This window comes from Drosophila montana, unplaced genomic scaffold, assembly GCF_035044405.1.
Source record: "Drosophila montana isolate Dmon_TW-CO22-7 unplaced genomic scaffold, ASM3504440v1 contig_3733_1, whole genome shotgun sequence".
NCBI classification, from domain to species: Eukaryota; Metazoa; Arthropoda; class Insecta; order Diptera; family Drosophilidae; genus Drosophila; species Drosophila montana.
The window spans coordinates 8,601,938-8,615,607 of NW_026998620.1; the positions used below are offsets into that span (position 1 = coordinate 8,601,938).

At 41.2% G+C, this 13,670-nt stretch overlaps 2 protein-coding genes across 5 annotated transcripts; one reads left to right on the forward strand and one right to left on the reverse strand.

Annotated features, from left to right (window-relative positions):
- Positions 1-2,151: 2,151 nt before the first annotated feature.
- Positions 2,152-5,523, reverse strand: HtrA2 (HTRA2-related serine protease). 2 transcript variants are annotated; one of them, XR_010437444.1, is made up of 3 exons: positions 4,284-5,523; positions 3,824-4,222; positions 2,152-2,429 (listed from the first exon to the last, which is right to left on the reverse strand). XR_010437444.1 is itself a non-coding variant. In XM_064693104.1 (2 exons), the coding sequence occupies exons 1-2, from the start codon at positions 5,390-5,392 to the stop codon at positions 4,057-4,059; spliced, it is 1,275 nt and encodes a 424-aa protein (XP_064549174.1). In that variant the 5' UTR covers positions 5,393-5,523; the 3' UTR covers positions 3,791-4,056. The 2 variants fall into 2 exon arrangements, 1 of the variants encoding a protein (XP_064549174.1); XM_064693104.1 differs by lacking the exon at positions 2,152-2,429 and having other exon boundaries at positions 3,791-4,222.
- Positions 5,524-5,767: 244 nt separating this feature from the next.
- Positions 5,768-13,670, forward strand: sp3 (spermathreecae). Of its 3 annotated transcripts, XM_064693101.1 has the most exons (12): positions 5,768-6,037; positions 8,215-8,443; positions 8,507-8,933; positions 8,989-9,110; positions 9,169-9,534; positions 9,599-9,926; positions 9,988-10,058; positions 10,925-11,140; positions 11,409-11,642; positions 11,697-12,779; positions 13,178-13,328; positions 13,388-13,670. In XM_064693101.1, exons 1-12 carry the CDS (start codon positions 5,941-5,943, stop codon positions 13,514-13,516), a joined length of 3,453 nt encoding a protein of 1,150 aa, XP_064549171.1. In that variant the 5' UTR covers positions 5,768-5,940; the 3' UTR covers positions 13,517-13,670. The 3 variants fall into 3 exon arrangements, with proteins under 3 accessions (XP_064549171.1, XP_064549173.1, XP_064549172.1); XM_064693102.1 differs by lacking the exon at positions 10,925-11,140 and having other exon boundaries at positions 5,770-6,037; XM_064693103.1 differs by lacking the exons at positions 11,697-12,779; positions 13,178-13,328; positions 13,388-13,670 and having other exon boundaries at positions 10,925-11,279; positions 11,409-11,636.

Consider the following 13,670-nt stretch of genomic DNA (forward strand, 5'->3'; position numbering starts at 1 on the left):
CCGGAAGATGTTTCAATTTTGTGAAAAATCGCAACAATTAAGTGATTCAGGTGGCCTGATTTCTACGCTTAGTCGCCAACTTTAGCGCTAACTGTGCGAGCCCTGGCTGCGTTAGGCTCTGTTGTGTTTGGGTTAAATTTGATGCGCCATTACGATGACATCATTGCATTCAATCGATTTTGAATGTCAGCTTTGCATAATTTGTCTAAAATGGTCAAAAGACATTTGAACATTGAAATCGAACATAAATCGTGAGATGCTTGTCTTGTGCGCTAGTCACAAACGCAGCGCTGACAAATCAATCAAGCGACAAAAGCGCGGGGAAACCATTGACATTTGACAGATAATACTTGTAGTAGCTACATTTACAGTCTGGCTAAATAAAGTTTAGAAGCTTCCAATCAAAACGGTTATTGGCGCCGTCATTGCTCCAAAAACAAACGATTTAGGCAACGAACTTGTGGCCGCACTTGAGCATAATTGATGAATTTACCTAAATAAAGAAAACAACTGTAGAAGCTACGCTTTTCCAGCAGGTGAAATTTTCATAATTATTAATGATGATGACTTTTTACGCCAGCGCAAATATTTGACCAACTCTACACGGGCAGAGAGCACGACAGCTAAACGGAGCCAGTACCGGGACAGAGACCCCAGACCCCATAATGCCCAGCCAGATGTGTAAACTGACCCACTAAGCTGGCCCCGCAACGCCGTTGGACATTTTCCAAATGTTATTTTACCAAGTGCAAAATGTAAATGAAAACTGTGCAGCGCCCTGCGGCGACCCGGCACCAGCAGCCGACATTGGTTGCAATAATTCAGTAATTTTAAAGCTTGTGCAATTTCATAAATTCACATTTTCAGCCCAGTGGCAGGCGGTTGCCACACATTTCCGCGTAATCATCATAATTTTTCATGATTTTCCATGATATTTCATTTAATGCATTTGTTAATTTAGTGAAGTCCGCATCGGAGTCCATTACCAAGTGAACACAATTTGGCACACCGCATAAAATGGCACATTTAAATACATTTCAATTTGGACAGTTCCACTGACGATGACTTCATTAGCCAACTCGTTTTGCCTGCAAAAGTGTTTCTCGATTTCTTGATTAATGCTGGCCAATGACGGGATCGATGCCAAGACACAGTTTCTATATGCGCACACATATTTTGCTTTAGCTTCAACTATGCTGCCAGTTGGGGCTCTGCTCCCCCGACGCCCAGTTGTCAGTTATCATCATCGTGCGAGCCCGTTCGCATGATCGCTTTGCCAGAATTATTATGTAAGTTTTGGCATATTTAAATGATTTATGGCCCGCGGCATTGGCCATCGGCCGTGCGGTCCAGCTTGCTCTTGGCTTTGCTTTTTGTCTAAGATGTTAACGTCGCAGTTAAAGCTGAAGTTGAAGTTGAAGTCGAAGTCAGCGTCGGCGTTGGCGTTGGCATCGATGACTTCCTGTCCATGACCGACGTTGAGGAGAACTTTTCATATGCGGGACTTGAACTTTTGGGGGCGCTAAGTCGCAGCCATTTGTTATCGATGGTAAAAGTTGCAGGCACTGAAATATTTTACAGTTGTGTGTCATGAACTTTAATGTTAAGCATGTTTTTTTTCTGTTGCTATTGCAATTGCAATAGATGTTGTTGCTTATGCAGTTTTCATTGCGCCTGCCGATACCTTTAAATGTGAGCAGTTCATGGGAACAACATTCGAGAAAGTCGTTGTTATTGTTAATGTAGTTGTAGTTGTAGTTGTAGCTGTTTCTGGTGTTGCTGTTCATGTTGTTTAGGCGCACATTCATAGGTGCCAAAGCTCGCAGACGTGCTGAGGTCGCGTCAAGCATCAAATGGCAGACCCAACACATAATTACACGTGCAAAATCTTATGTCTGACAGTTTTGGGTTAACGCGACAAAGCATCACACGGCTTCGACTTGATTGTCGGGTGTTGCAATTAACAGCACGTTTAATAACTCAATCAAAAGCACCAGAGATAGCCATGGATATGCCAAACTGACCCTCATCGATATAATATGCAATAATAATGAGCAGCCATCGATGGAAGCTGCGCCAAATGCGGACCTAGCTAACAATTTATAATTATTGCCATTTATGTAAGTGTAAACCAGTGTAAAAACATACGCATAAACATTAATAAACATATAATATATAAGTATTGTTAATGTAGACAAGGCGTGTGAACTTGATCAGCCACAAAATACACGACGGCAGGCGGTAGGCGGCAGACGCACAGCCAACCGCATTATACACATTATTATGATCTTAATTAAAAATACAACAAACTAATCTATATTATAACAAAAAAGAGGTTTTTGATAGCCGAAACGTAGATGCTCTTAAGATATACGAGACACGAACTGTGGTATATGGATTCCTCCATCTTTGCTTTTAAGAAAAGTGAACTAAATGTAGAAAAGAAGAATATAAAAAATGTGTGTTAGAAGAATGTATAAAAATAAGTGATTATATATGTTAAGTTAATATATCCATATCAATATCAGACTTTTGTGACTATAATCATTTAACGCAGAGTGTTAATAACTATTTTACGATACTCCTCAACCTTTAGAAACATTTATTAACAATCTTAATGATATAGTTTATAGACATCAGCAAAAAAAAGTAGCAAACATATTTCTCACAGGTTTGTAATTTAAACTCGCCAAAAACAATAACAACAACAAATTTGCGTATGTCGACCACAAGTTAATTGTAACGTTTGAATGCGGTAGTTTTGTGGACTTTTAAAATATTTCAATTAGTTGTAGTAAAGGTGAATAGCAGACGAGGGAAAGAGAAATGTGAAACGTGCAGAGTACCGAGAGTCTGGCCAGGGAAGAAAGTGCAAGCGCCATGCGGAGAAAGAGGTCTGTTTGCTTAACCCCGTCGAGTATTGGCAAATTTATGAACATAAAGCTGCATTTATGCGTGCGGCTTATATGCAATAAAGGTAACTTAGTGCCAACAGTGTCATAAAGGCCGCTGCCACATAAACAACACATCACAACAACTACAACACACGCACACACACTGGGGCGAAAAGTGAATTCAATAAGTGAATTTATGTGCAAAAACTAAAAAAGCGTAGCAGCCAGGCACATTGCCAAAAGCGAAAATAAAATTAATAATCACAAGAATTTCACTTTTCACGCAACGTCAGAAAACAACAACAACAGCAGCAACAGCCGCATCGGCAGCTACATCATGATCATCATCATCATCGTCATCGTCTGCCTTGTCACCCACAAACAGGCAAAGCGCTGCGAACACAGTTGCATAAATTTATTGAAATTTGCATTTCGGTTTTTTGGAAGCTGACGCTTTTGTTGTTGCTGTTGTCCCAAGTTTTAGCCTACAAAAAAATATGGCATCGATTGATCGCAACGCAAGATATTTCAATTAGCGTAAATACATTTTTGTCGTTGTTCGATCGGACGGACAGACAGACAGACAGGCACGCAGACAGACAGACAGAGAGGCAGACGGCAGTCAGATTGGAAGACGAGCAGCCGCGAAAGAGAAATCGAAAATCTTTACACACGCTTTTAAACAGCAACAGATGCGTAAATAAAGTTACGATTTTGTCGTCATTTCAAATGGCCAATGATAACCGCCAGCTCCACGATCAATGCAAATTTCCTAGACAACTTCGTTAGCGCAGCCTGGTTCAATTATGGGTAAGAAATGTTTACTTTAATGCGACTTTTTGAATTTGCATTAAACTTAATTGCAGCAATTGACTGTTGACTTTGTCTAGTTACTATTTATATTACAAATTACAAATATTTTATTTTACCTGAACTGTAAACACCGAAATTTGATTTGCTATAATTTGAATTGAATTTCGGGCGCAGCATGATAATTACTGGATGCTATGTGGCAGCCACCTAATTAGCGGACTGCATATGCGTTACGGTGGCAGTTCCTCTTTATATTGCAAATCACAAAACATACAAATTTATGCAAAAGCATTATACCAAAATCGAGAGCGTTTATATGTGTATAGCAGTGATCAGGGATAAAACTAGATCAAGGATCTTCCGGCGTAATAGTCACTCGCATTTGCTTAACGCCACGCAAAATGACAATATCCAATTCCTTTTTGCCGTCTGCCAACGCATCGTAAACATCGGAGGAGTTTTTGATTTCCTTCTTGTTAATATGCGTTACAATGTCACCCGGCTGTAGACCGCCACTAAAAAAGAGAATGGACATATTAGAAATTGAAATTCATGGACATATATATTGCCGCCTACCTATGCGCCGGTGAGCCCACAATAACCTTCCACACTAGAACACCATGCGACAGAGTATTGGGCATGTTTTGCGTCCGTGACTTCAGCTCGAAGAGTATATCGGGAGTGAGGGTAAGCATTGTGATGCCCATATACCGTTTAACTGGATAGCCTGTCTTGTAGGCGGAACCCTTTCTGCGTCGCGCTGCAGCACGCTCCAGAAATACTTTTACATAGTCTATGGGTATGGCAAAGCTAATACCAGCTGTGACCTTCATGGAGTTGACACCAATGGCCTCGCCGTCCAGATTCACCAGCGGCCCACCAGAGTTGCCAAAGGTTATGGCAGCGTCTGTTTGCAGGTAATTGATGTCGCGGTTGCGCAGCCCCAGCTCCTGTGAGGCCCGCTGGGTGGAGCTGATGACACCCGCCGTCACCGTATTGCTCAGGGCCAGCGGGCTGCCCAGGGCGACAACCCATTCGCCAGATCGCAGTGTGCTGCTTTTGCCGAGCTTCATCACGGGCAGGTTGTTCACTTGAATACGTAGTGTGGCAAGATCGGATGTTTGGTCCACATCCTCAATGGTGGCAGGAAAGGTGCGACCATCCGACAGACGCACCTGTACCATTGTGTTCGGCTTGTTGATTACCACGTGAGCATTGGTTAAAATAAGACCGTTCTGCTCAATCACAAAGCCAGAGCCGTTCGATGCCGTAATAGGCTGGCCACTGAAATAGTCAAAGTGCCGCGTATCCTTAATCTCTATGTAGACCACAGAGTCTGCACAGCCGGCGACCACATCTGCAATGAAATTGAATTCACGCCTTCGTCCGCTCAGCGCGCGCGCCGATATCGTCGGTGTCAACTCCTCCCGCTGTGCCACCATTGTGCTGGCCAGTGCGCCAAGCGAGAAAGGCACAAAGAACCGAATGACACTACGCCAACTGAAGCCGGTGTATCCATTTTTGTTTTTGTTTTTGTTATTATTATTATTATAGTTATTGTTGTTGTCATCGGTGCCTATGCCATTGGTTGCACTATGTGCGGATTTGTTGCAGCAGTAGTACAACCGTGGCGCACTACATCGCTTTAAAAACACCTCCAGTTTGTTGATGCTGCGCAGCGCCATTAATTTGTGTGATTATGTATCAAAATGTAGTTATTGTTATTTAATTTGTGCTTCCATTTGACACTTGGCTGCACAGCTGTTTGACACATACGGAAAGCTGCCTGCTGTGTCACGCAACCGCGTTTGTTTATAATCTATCGATAAGCGTTGTACAATCAAGTCGTATTTAAATGTTGGTCGTGTTTAGTGACAGAAATCTTTCTGTTTATTTGAACAAAAATCTTTTAATTGTCATAAGCAACAAGAACAAAAAGAACAACAAATAATAGAGCAAACACTTTGTTCTGTATGCAATACAAAATATTTTGCTTGTCATACTACCCTTGCCCAGTCTGCTAGTTGTACGACTGCTTATTACGTGTGTGACCCGATTAATGATGCTAGTTTCATCGATAACTGCAGCGTTAGTAGACTCTCATTCGATTGCAGGTCCACAACAGTTGAAGAGGTGTAATAACCATGGAACAAAATTAATTGTACCAAAATTACTTAAAAATTAAATTCACGTTTAAAATGTCACAAATAATCTAGTAAAACCACGCAACATCATGGAGGTGTTCCAAACCGATACACATTACATATTCGTGAAGCGAGACAAGAGTCTCTGGTGGAATCGCAAGACATCGGAATTTACAATAAAGCCAGGTAAATACGGAGATGAATCATTGTGTTGGTGCAAGGCAGCAGCTGTTTTTTGTAATTAATCTAAATCGCGCGTTGTTGTTGCCCTACCACATATTGCCTTATCATCATTGCCTGCCCGTTTTTGCGCTTGAAAACAAAAACAGACGCCCTGCAGTCTGAGGCAGACACTTAAATGTTTGTAAATATATATGCTGCTCTAGTTTTTAGCTGAATGTCAAGGCTATAAGTGATATGGCTTGGATTTCAGCTTCAGTCGCCCACTTTATTGCAGTTGCCTTTGTTTCATCCGCTTTGTTGTGGGCGTTTTTGTATGGCAGTCGGACTCTACGGTGTATGCCTATGTATGTGTCAGCTATATACATCTATGTACGTACAGAGTACAGTAGAAGCTCCACTGACGGACAGATTTTTTGGGCGTACCTCGACTTCAACAGGTCATTTTGGTTTAGTTCCAAGCTTTTCATGAACAATGTGATATTTTTATTGCTTCGACTTATATCTTAAGTAAACATCTTTTTCCGCAGAAATAGAAATAACTTTTACTGTAATTTGATTATTATGTATTCTTAACAGCCATGTTGACATAAGTCGTAAAATTTGTATGCATGTCCTTTTTATTGGCTTGCGCCCGTCGTTCTGTTAATTGCATAGGCTTTACACTTGCTGCCTTTATTGACACGCAACTGGCCGACCATTGAGTTTCCATTTAGGATTGAATTCAGTGATTTCCTAGTGGAAATCCCCCATTCCATGACGTGACTCATCAGCCGACCCTGACTTTTTCCTTTGTTCAATCGCCTAGTTTGTTTTTTCCTAAATAAATCTCATTCAAGGTTACACCGGCTGCTTTTCATGTCAACTTTCGGTAGCCGCTGAATATTTGATTTTTTCGCCTTTGGCCTGTTTGTTTTGCCGTAAACAAAACTTTTTAAAAAAGTATATAAAACTTTTTGTATATACTTATAATATGTCCTACCATATAAGTTATATAATCTCTTGATCAGCATCAATAATTTGACGATTAAGCGAAGTTCATCTCTGGATGTTGAAAACTGACTTTCTTATTTATTTTTCCTATGTGAATTGCTCTTCTAAACGATTTTCAAAAACTTAGTTTTCATCAAGATGTGCACTTCCCTCCCCCGCACTTTAGCTCATTCCCACTTTTACCATCTCTCTTTGATTTGCTATCCCTCTACTCTCGCCTCCCCTTTCCCTCTCTCTTCTTTCTTTTCCCCGTTTAATTCCTAGATTGACATCAATCTCTTACTTTTATTGCATAAAAAAAACTATTTGAGTCCGTAAGAATTTTTTAAAAACTACTTGGAAATGCTATATTCTAGGCTTCTGTCGTTAGTTTTGCTGGCATGTTGAAGTTTTTTTTACTGATAAGCCAGATAAACTGTAAAATTAGATAAGATTAACAGGAAATTGCTTTGCCTCGAGCTAATTTTTCATAATATATTTATAAATATAATGTATGTCATGCTACTATTTAAACGCTTTTACGCTTTTAAATGTGCAAACCCACAACCGGCCAAAGCTGTTGAGTTTACTGAGGCACTTAGCTCAAGGATGCTTCAAAAGTGCCGTGCAATTCTATGGTTTTCTTATTTCTATTTTTAGCTCAAGGTGGGGTGAAAGTGCGCAGCTACATGCACTTGTCGATTAATTGTGGGCAGAGTTCATTGGCATTATAATATAGCACTTATTCCATTAGTAGCTTAAATCAAGCCACCCCCATACATTCACACACAAACATATATAGAACGTGATTATTCATCAAAAGCTAAATATGTTTTTTTTCTTTAAATAACGAAGTATTGATTTCATTTCGATCATAAGTTTATCAGCTGCGAATTTTAACTTTGTTACTGGAGCCAAATATAGCTTACATTTATTTAAAGGCAAGTTGATCAGCTCCTCTATATTGAAAGGGAGTCGTTTGCGCTATTTTATTAGCAAGGCGTTAGGCGCATAAGTAATCAAATGTAAATGAAGGCAAGCAAACATCAATTAGACGCACATTATCGTTAGGCGGCAATAAAAGTAAAAGCTCTAATTGCTACATGATGGCAGCTACTGACAATTACTTTCCCCCATTAGATGGGCAGCAGAACATAAGCAATATAAATATATTATTACTTGTATATGCTTACACCAACTGTTTTTTCCAGGATGGGATCTCAGCTCAGTCGAAGACATCGAATGTATTGGTGTTACGCATGGTATTGTGGGCGTCATCTCGCTGCCCAATGTTTATGAGCCGCACTTGGTGGTCATCAAAGAGGCGACGGCCGTTGGTGCGCTCTATCCGCCCCATTTGGTGTACAAAATCAAGTCCATATGCATACTCAGTGCCGATGAGCCGGACTCTGAGCTGTCTAACTGCACGAAGCACACGAAGTAAGTTTTAAAGATTTTAAGAATATTCCAAATTATGAATATGATCAACGTGTTCTTTTACAGAAGCAACAGCTCCACGCCCACGCATAGCGCCTCCTCAACTAGCAACAAAAACAACAATGGGAGCAGCAGAGCTGCCCAAGCGCCAGGCACGAAGAGCACTAAGCTCTTCGAGGGCATGAATAAAACGTGGGGTGTGGTAAAGAGCGCTGGTAGCACAATCAAGGCTACGACTCAGCAGGCAGCCAATTTGGCGACCAAACAGGTCAAGAACTCGGTGGGGATACGAGAGCCCAGGCAAATCGAACGACGCATTACTGAGGAGCTGCACAAGATATTTGATGAGACGGACAGTTTCTACTTTAGTTTCGACTGCGACATAACTAACAATTTGCAGAGGCACGAGGTCAGGGCGGATGATGCGCAGCCACAGCCAGATGAGCGGTTCTTCTGGAATATGCACATGATCAGAGATATAATCAAAATGAATGTGCGTATTATATAGATAAAGATAAAATATTTATTCATAATACATTGTATTGCAGGATAAAACATGGATACTGCCCATCATTCAAGGTTTTGTGCAGGTTGAAGCAAGCGTCATAGGCAATGACTGCTTTACACTATCTTTGGTCTCACGACGTTCACGTCATCGTGCGGGCACGCGGTAAGCTTAAGGATACTTTACGAATTAAATGCGTTTAATTACACACCTTTACGTGCAGCTATAAGCGTCGCGGAGTGGATGAAAAGGGCAATTGTGCCAACTATGTGGAAACGGAACAAATACTCTCATTCCGTCATCATCACTTGGCGTTCACGCAGGTGCGCGGCTCGGTGCCCATTTACTGGAGTCAGCCCGGGTACAAGTATCGCCCGCCACCACGTCTGGATCGCGGCGCAGCCGAAACGCAGCAGGCCTTTGAGCTACACTTTACCAAAGAGTTGTCCATCTATGAGCGCGTGTGCATTGTTAATCTGGTGGAGCAGAGTGGCAAAGAAAAGCTTATTGGCGATACCTATGCGGAGAATGTGATAAAATACAACAACGAACACATTATCTATGTCACATTTGACTTTCATGATTATTGGTGAGCCGCCTTTGTTATTACTTGATATTCATGTATTTATACTTATATGTGTATAATCTACTAGTCGCGGCATGCGCTTCGAAAATGTGTCAGCATTGATTGACGCGGTTGGCCCAGAGGCAGGTGCAATGGGCTTTCACTGGAGGGATCAGCGCGGCATGATTTGCAATCAAAAGTCGGTTTTTCGAATTAATTGCATGGATTGTCTGGATCGCACGAATGTGGTACAAACGGCCATTGGAAAAGCTGTGCTAGAGTCGCAGCTGGTTAAGCTGGGACTTTCACCACCCTATTCCCCAATACCGGACCAGCTAAGGTCACCATTTATGGCACTGTGGGCGAACAATGGCGACATTATAAGCAGACAGTATGCCGGCACCAACGCATTAAAAGTTAGAAATTGGTTATTATTCTACCCTACAAATAATTAATGCCCATATCTATCTATTCCAGGGTGACTACACACGCACGGGTGAGCGCAAAATCAGCGGCATGATGAAGGATGGCATGAACTCGGCCAATCGGTTTGTAGATTATTTCAATTACTTAATTATGCGTTTTTAATTATTTACTTTCGCCTACATTTTATCTATTAACATTATTTTTTAATCTAATTACCATTATTTCATGATAATAATTGAAATCGAAAGTAATCGCAGCTGATATCTCTTGGGTTTTTATTGTTAAATAATTGAGTATGGTCATCATCAACCTATCGCCCTGTTATCAATCAAATTTTCAAATTCCTTGTGTGATAAGAATCGACAAAAGCCATGTCAAAACAGTTTAACCATTTTACTAATAACGCATGCCTTTTCCAAACTATAACTAATCACAATATGCAACAGCTTACGGTCGCGTTTGATAAATCCGATTTTTATAGAATTGAGCCCCTAACAACGAAATGGATGCCTACTCTTCGTAGGCAAGGTTCTTTTTAATAAAATTGAAAATGTTGAATATATCATGGCTATTTTTTAAACGAATTATGGCGCTACTATACTAAACTACCCAACCTACAAAAAAAAAATCAAAAACTTTAGCATATTTTTAACAAAAAACTTCATTTCGTTATTAGTTCCCAAAATCTATACAAAATATCGGTTGCATCAAACGCAGTAACAAAAACTTTAATTATGTCGCATAGTCTTATAAGCGTTATGCAACTTATGTTATTTGTTCAAGCTTCAATTCAGTTGTTGTACACTTCACCCAAAGATCAAAAGAGCTATAGATTATAAGCTACAAGATTGCATACTCTTAAACTTTGAACCCATGCTCTGTACTTGGGTGAAGGGTATGCCACCACGTTCTAACCAATAGCAAACTGTGTATCTATAAACCCGTTAATCTATGACTCATAGCTAATGTTGTGCCAACTTCTTCGTAGCTTTTTCATTCAAAACTTTGCCGACTCGTTCCGCCAGTGCATTATCGATCTGATGCAGGGTGAGCTGCGGCAGGCAGCTGAATTGAGAGAGGATGAAGTACTAGAAACTATTGTAAACATACTCACACCCGAGTCACACCCACCATTACTTGGCTATTACAATGCAGGCGTCCTGGGACCTGAGCTCAAGTTGCTCGAGTCAATTGTCACTAACAGGTGCGCAAATAGGACCATGTGCGAGGTCCTGCCCGCCGATCGAACAGATGGCCAAACGAACAAATCAAAAGAATTCATACAATTACAGTTTTTAGTTGCTCCAATTGTAACAATTTTCTTGTTTCTTACTTTATAAAAGGTATATTACCATACGATTTTCAATATTATTTCATTCATTAATTATCATTCATCTGCATCTTGCTTCTTTTATTTATTAAATTCACTTGCGATTTGCTAATTCAATTTATGGGTTATTCTTATGTTGCAGTTATTACCTAGCACGGTTTAAGGACTCATATCGCCAAGCCACTATCGATCTTATGCTGGGCAATCATGTCTCTTCCGAATCGCTAAGCGCTTTGGGCGGTCAAGCGGCTCCTGATGAAACTGATGGCGAAAGTGCGGAGCATGCCAAAATGTTGGTGGAGGACTGTCGCCGTTTACTGTTGAGCTCAGAGCAGTATCCAGTGGGCGCTTGGGGTTTAATTGATGCTGATCCCAGGTAATTATTACATATATTTCCCCGAGTTACCAATTTCCAATAAGTCTTCCATAGCTCTGGTGACGCCAGCGAAACCGAGGTGGACTCCGTGTTGCTGCTAACCGACGAATGTTATATTGTTGCCGAATACGATTCACATCTGGACAAGATTGTGCGTTTTGAGAAGGTGCATTTGTCGCAGATACGTCTCATAGAGCTGGGCATGCATCAGCAAACGAAAATATTTCAAAACTCCACGCCAGCGTATCTTTGCCTGCGCTTGAACTACTGCGTTGATAATCAAGAAGGATACTTTCACATGTTCCGCTCAGCCAATTTACGATTCTTTAACAATTCGGCTTATGTTATAAAAACGCAAGAGGAGCTAACCGAATCACTGACATCAATTGTGGAAATGTTTCGAATTGCTCTGGAGAATGCTGGCAATCCGGATGTGCGCTTTGTGACTGGCGGTGTATTGCAGCGACGCAAGAGTAAGCAGCCATTGCTAGACGTGCCCAAAGGCATGCCACGTAACCTATCCGAATCTCAGCTGGTGCAGTTGAGTTCCAAGGCGCTGTCTAACGTAGCTGGACAGTTCTCGAGACTAGGTCAGACTTTCAAGAAACCCTCGAGCGCCGCACAAACTGGAAACGTTGCCGCCACACTTAATCCACAAGTAATGCGTCAGTCGGAAGGCACTGTCTTGGACCTCTGCCAGGAGGCCGAGAAAGCCGTTTTCACGGTTGGGGGCAAGCAGCGCGCAAACAGCAGCAGCAGCACGGATACAGAAGAGCACGACAATAGCTTGTATGAGCCCGAGATGGACTCGGATGTTGAGATTGCTTTGGATAAAGCCAACTACAATGAGAACGCCTTCCTACCCTCAGTAGGCATTGTAATGGGCAGTCAGAAAGAGCAGCACAGCTCGTCGAATAAAATGCAGCAACTGGAGCCAAAGGATAGCATGTGCAAACCGGCTGAGGATGTGCTCACTATTTCTATAACAGCAGTAACTGATAATGTAGGCTTGCCAAATGGGCTGCTGGAAAATGCTCCGCCAGTGCGTTCAATTACACCAAATCCGCAAATATGCGTTCAAGCTCAAGAGGCGCAGGAGGTGGATGTTGAAGAGGACATGCCAAAGCTCCAGTCAAGGTCGGTATTCTACACTTAGTTTCTCCTATTACAATACGGCTTTGTTTGTTGTTTCGGTTTTTAAGTTGTCCTTAGCCTATCATTTCTCTACTTGTACCAGAATCCATATATTTGTATTTGTGTTCTTTTGTAAATGTATATGTTATGTTATTGCAGATATAGCTCTTAAGTTTATAAGTATTATGTACGGTAACCTTTATATGTTCAATTTCACTCATACGCAAAGTATTTATTATAAGCATATCAATATATATTCGAAGCATGTGTTATAAAATAGCGAAACCTTTGTGCCTGTTTTTTATACAATCGAAATGCTTAGAAAACGCTCAAATAATAAATCTATATAGCAAAAGTATTACCGCATTTTTCTTTTTACCATTTGCTTGATCCGTTTTTAGTTTTGGCGACAGTGAACTAAGCATTCCCCTGGCCCAGCCAGTCAACATTGAAGCCAACAAGCTTAAACATCTTACCAGCCCACTATCAAAGTTGGCCAAAGGAATGCAGAACATTGGTATGAATCTGGATCCACGCCGACTAACCACCAGGGTGAGTTGAAATTAACTTCTTTATATAAGCCCATATCTGACTGACTCGGTTGCTTGCAGACCGGCGCGCTCTCGCCCACCAGCGTATCGGCGGATAACTCTCCTCCAGAACGCGGTCCAGGCACCCGTGATGTTTTGATGGAAATGTGGGAAGCTGAGAAATGCAAATCCAAGCTAATAGCTCTATGAAATGAAATGAATGGAAATTAACTTCAGCTACACCACGCAATTACTAATTAGTATAGTGATATAAAGAATTATTAATCATACAAGTTATAGCGCCGAAAGTTTATTCTAGCTGTTTTACGTGGCACTTTTATTAAAAAGGAATTTATTTACTATA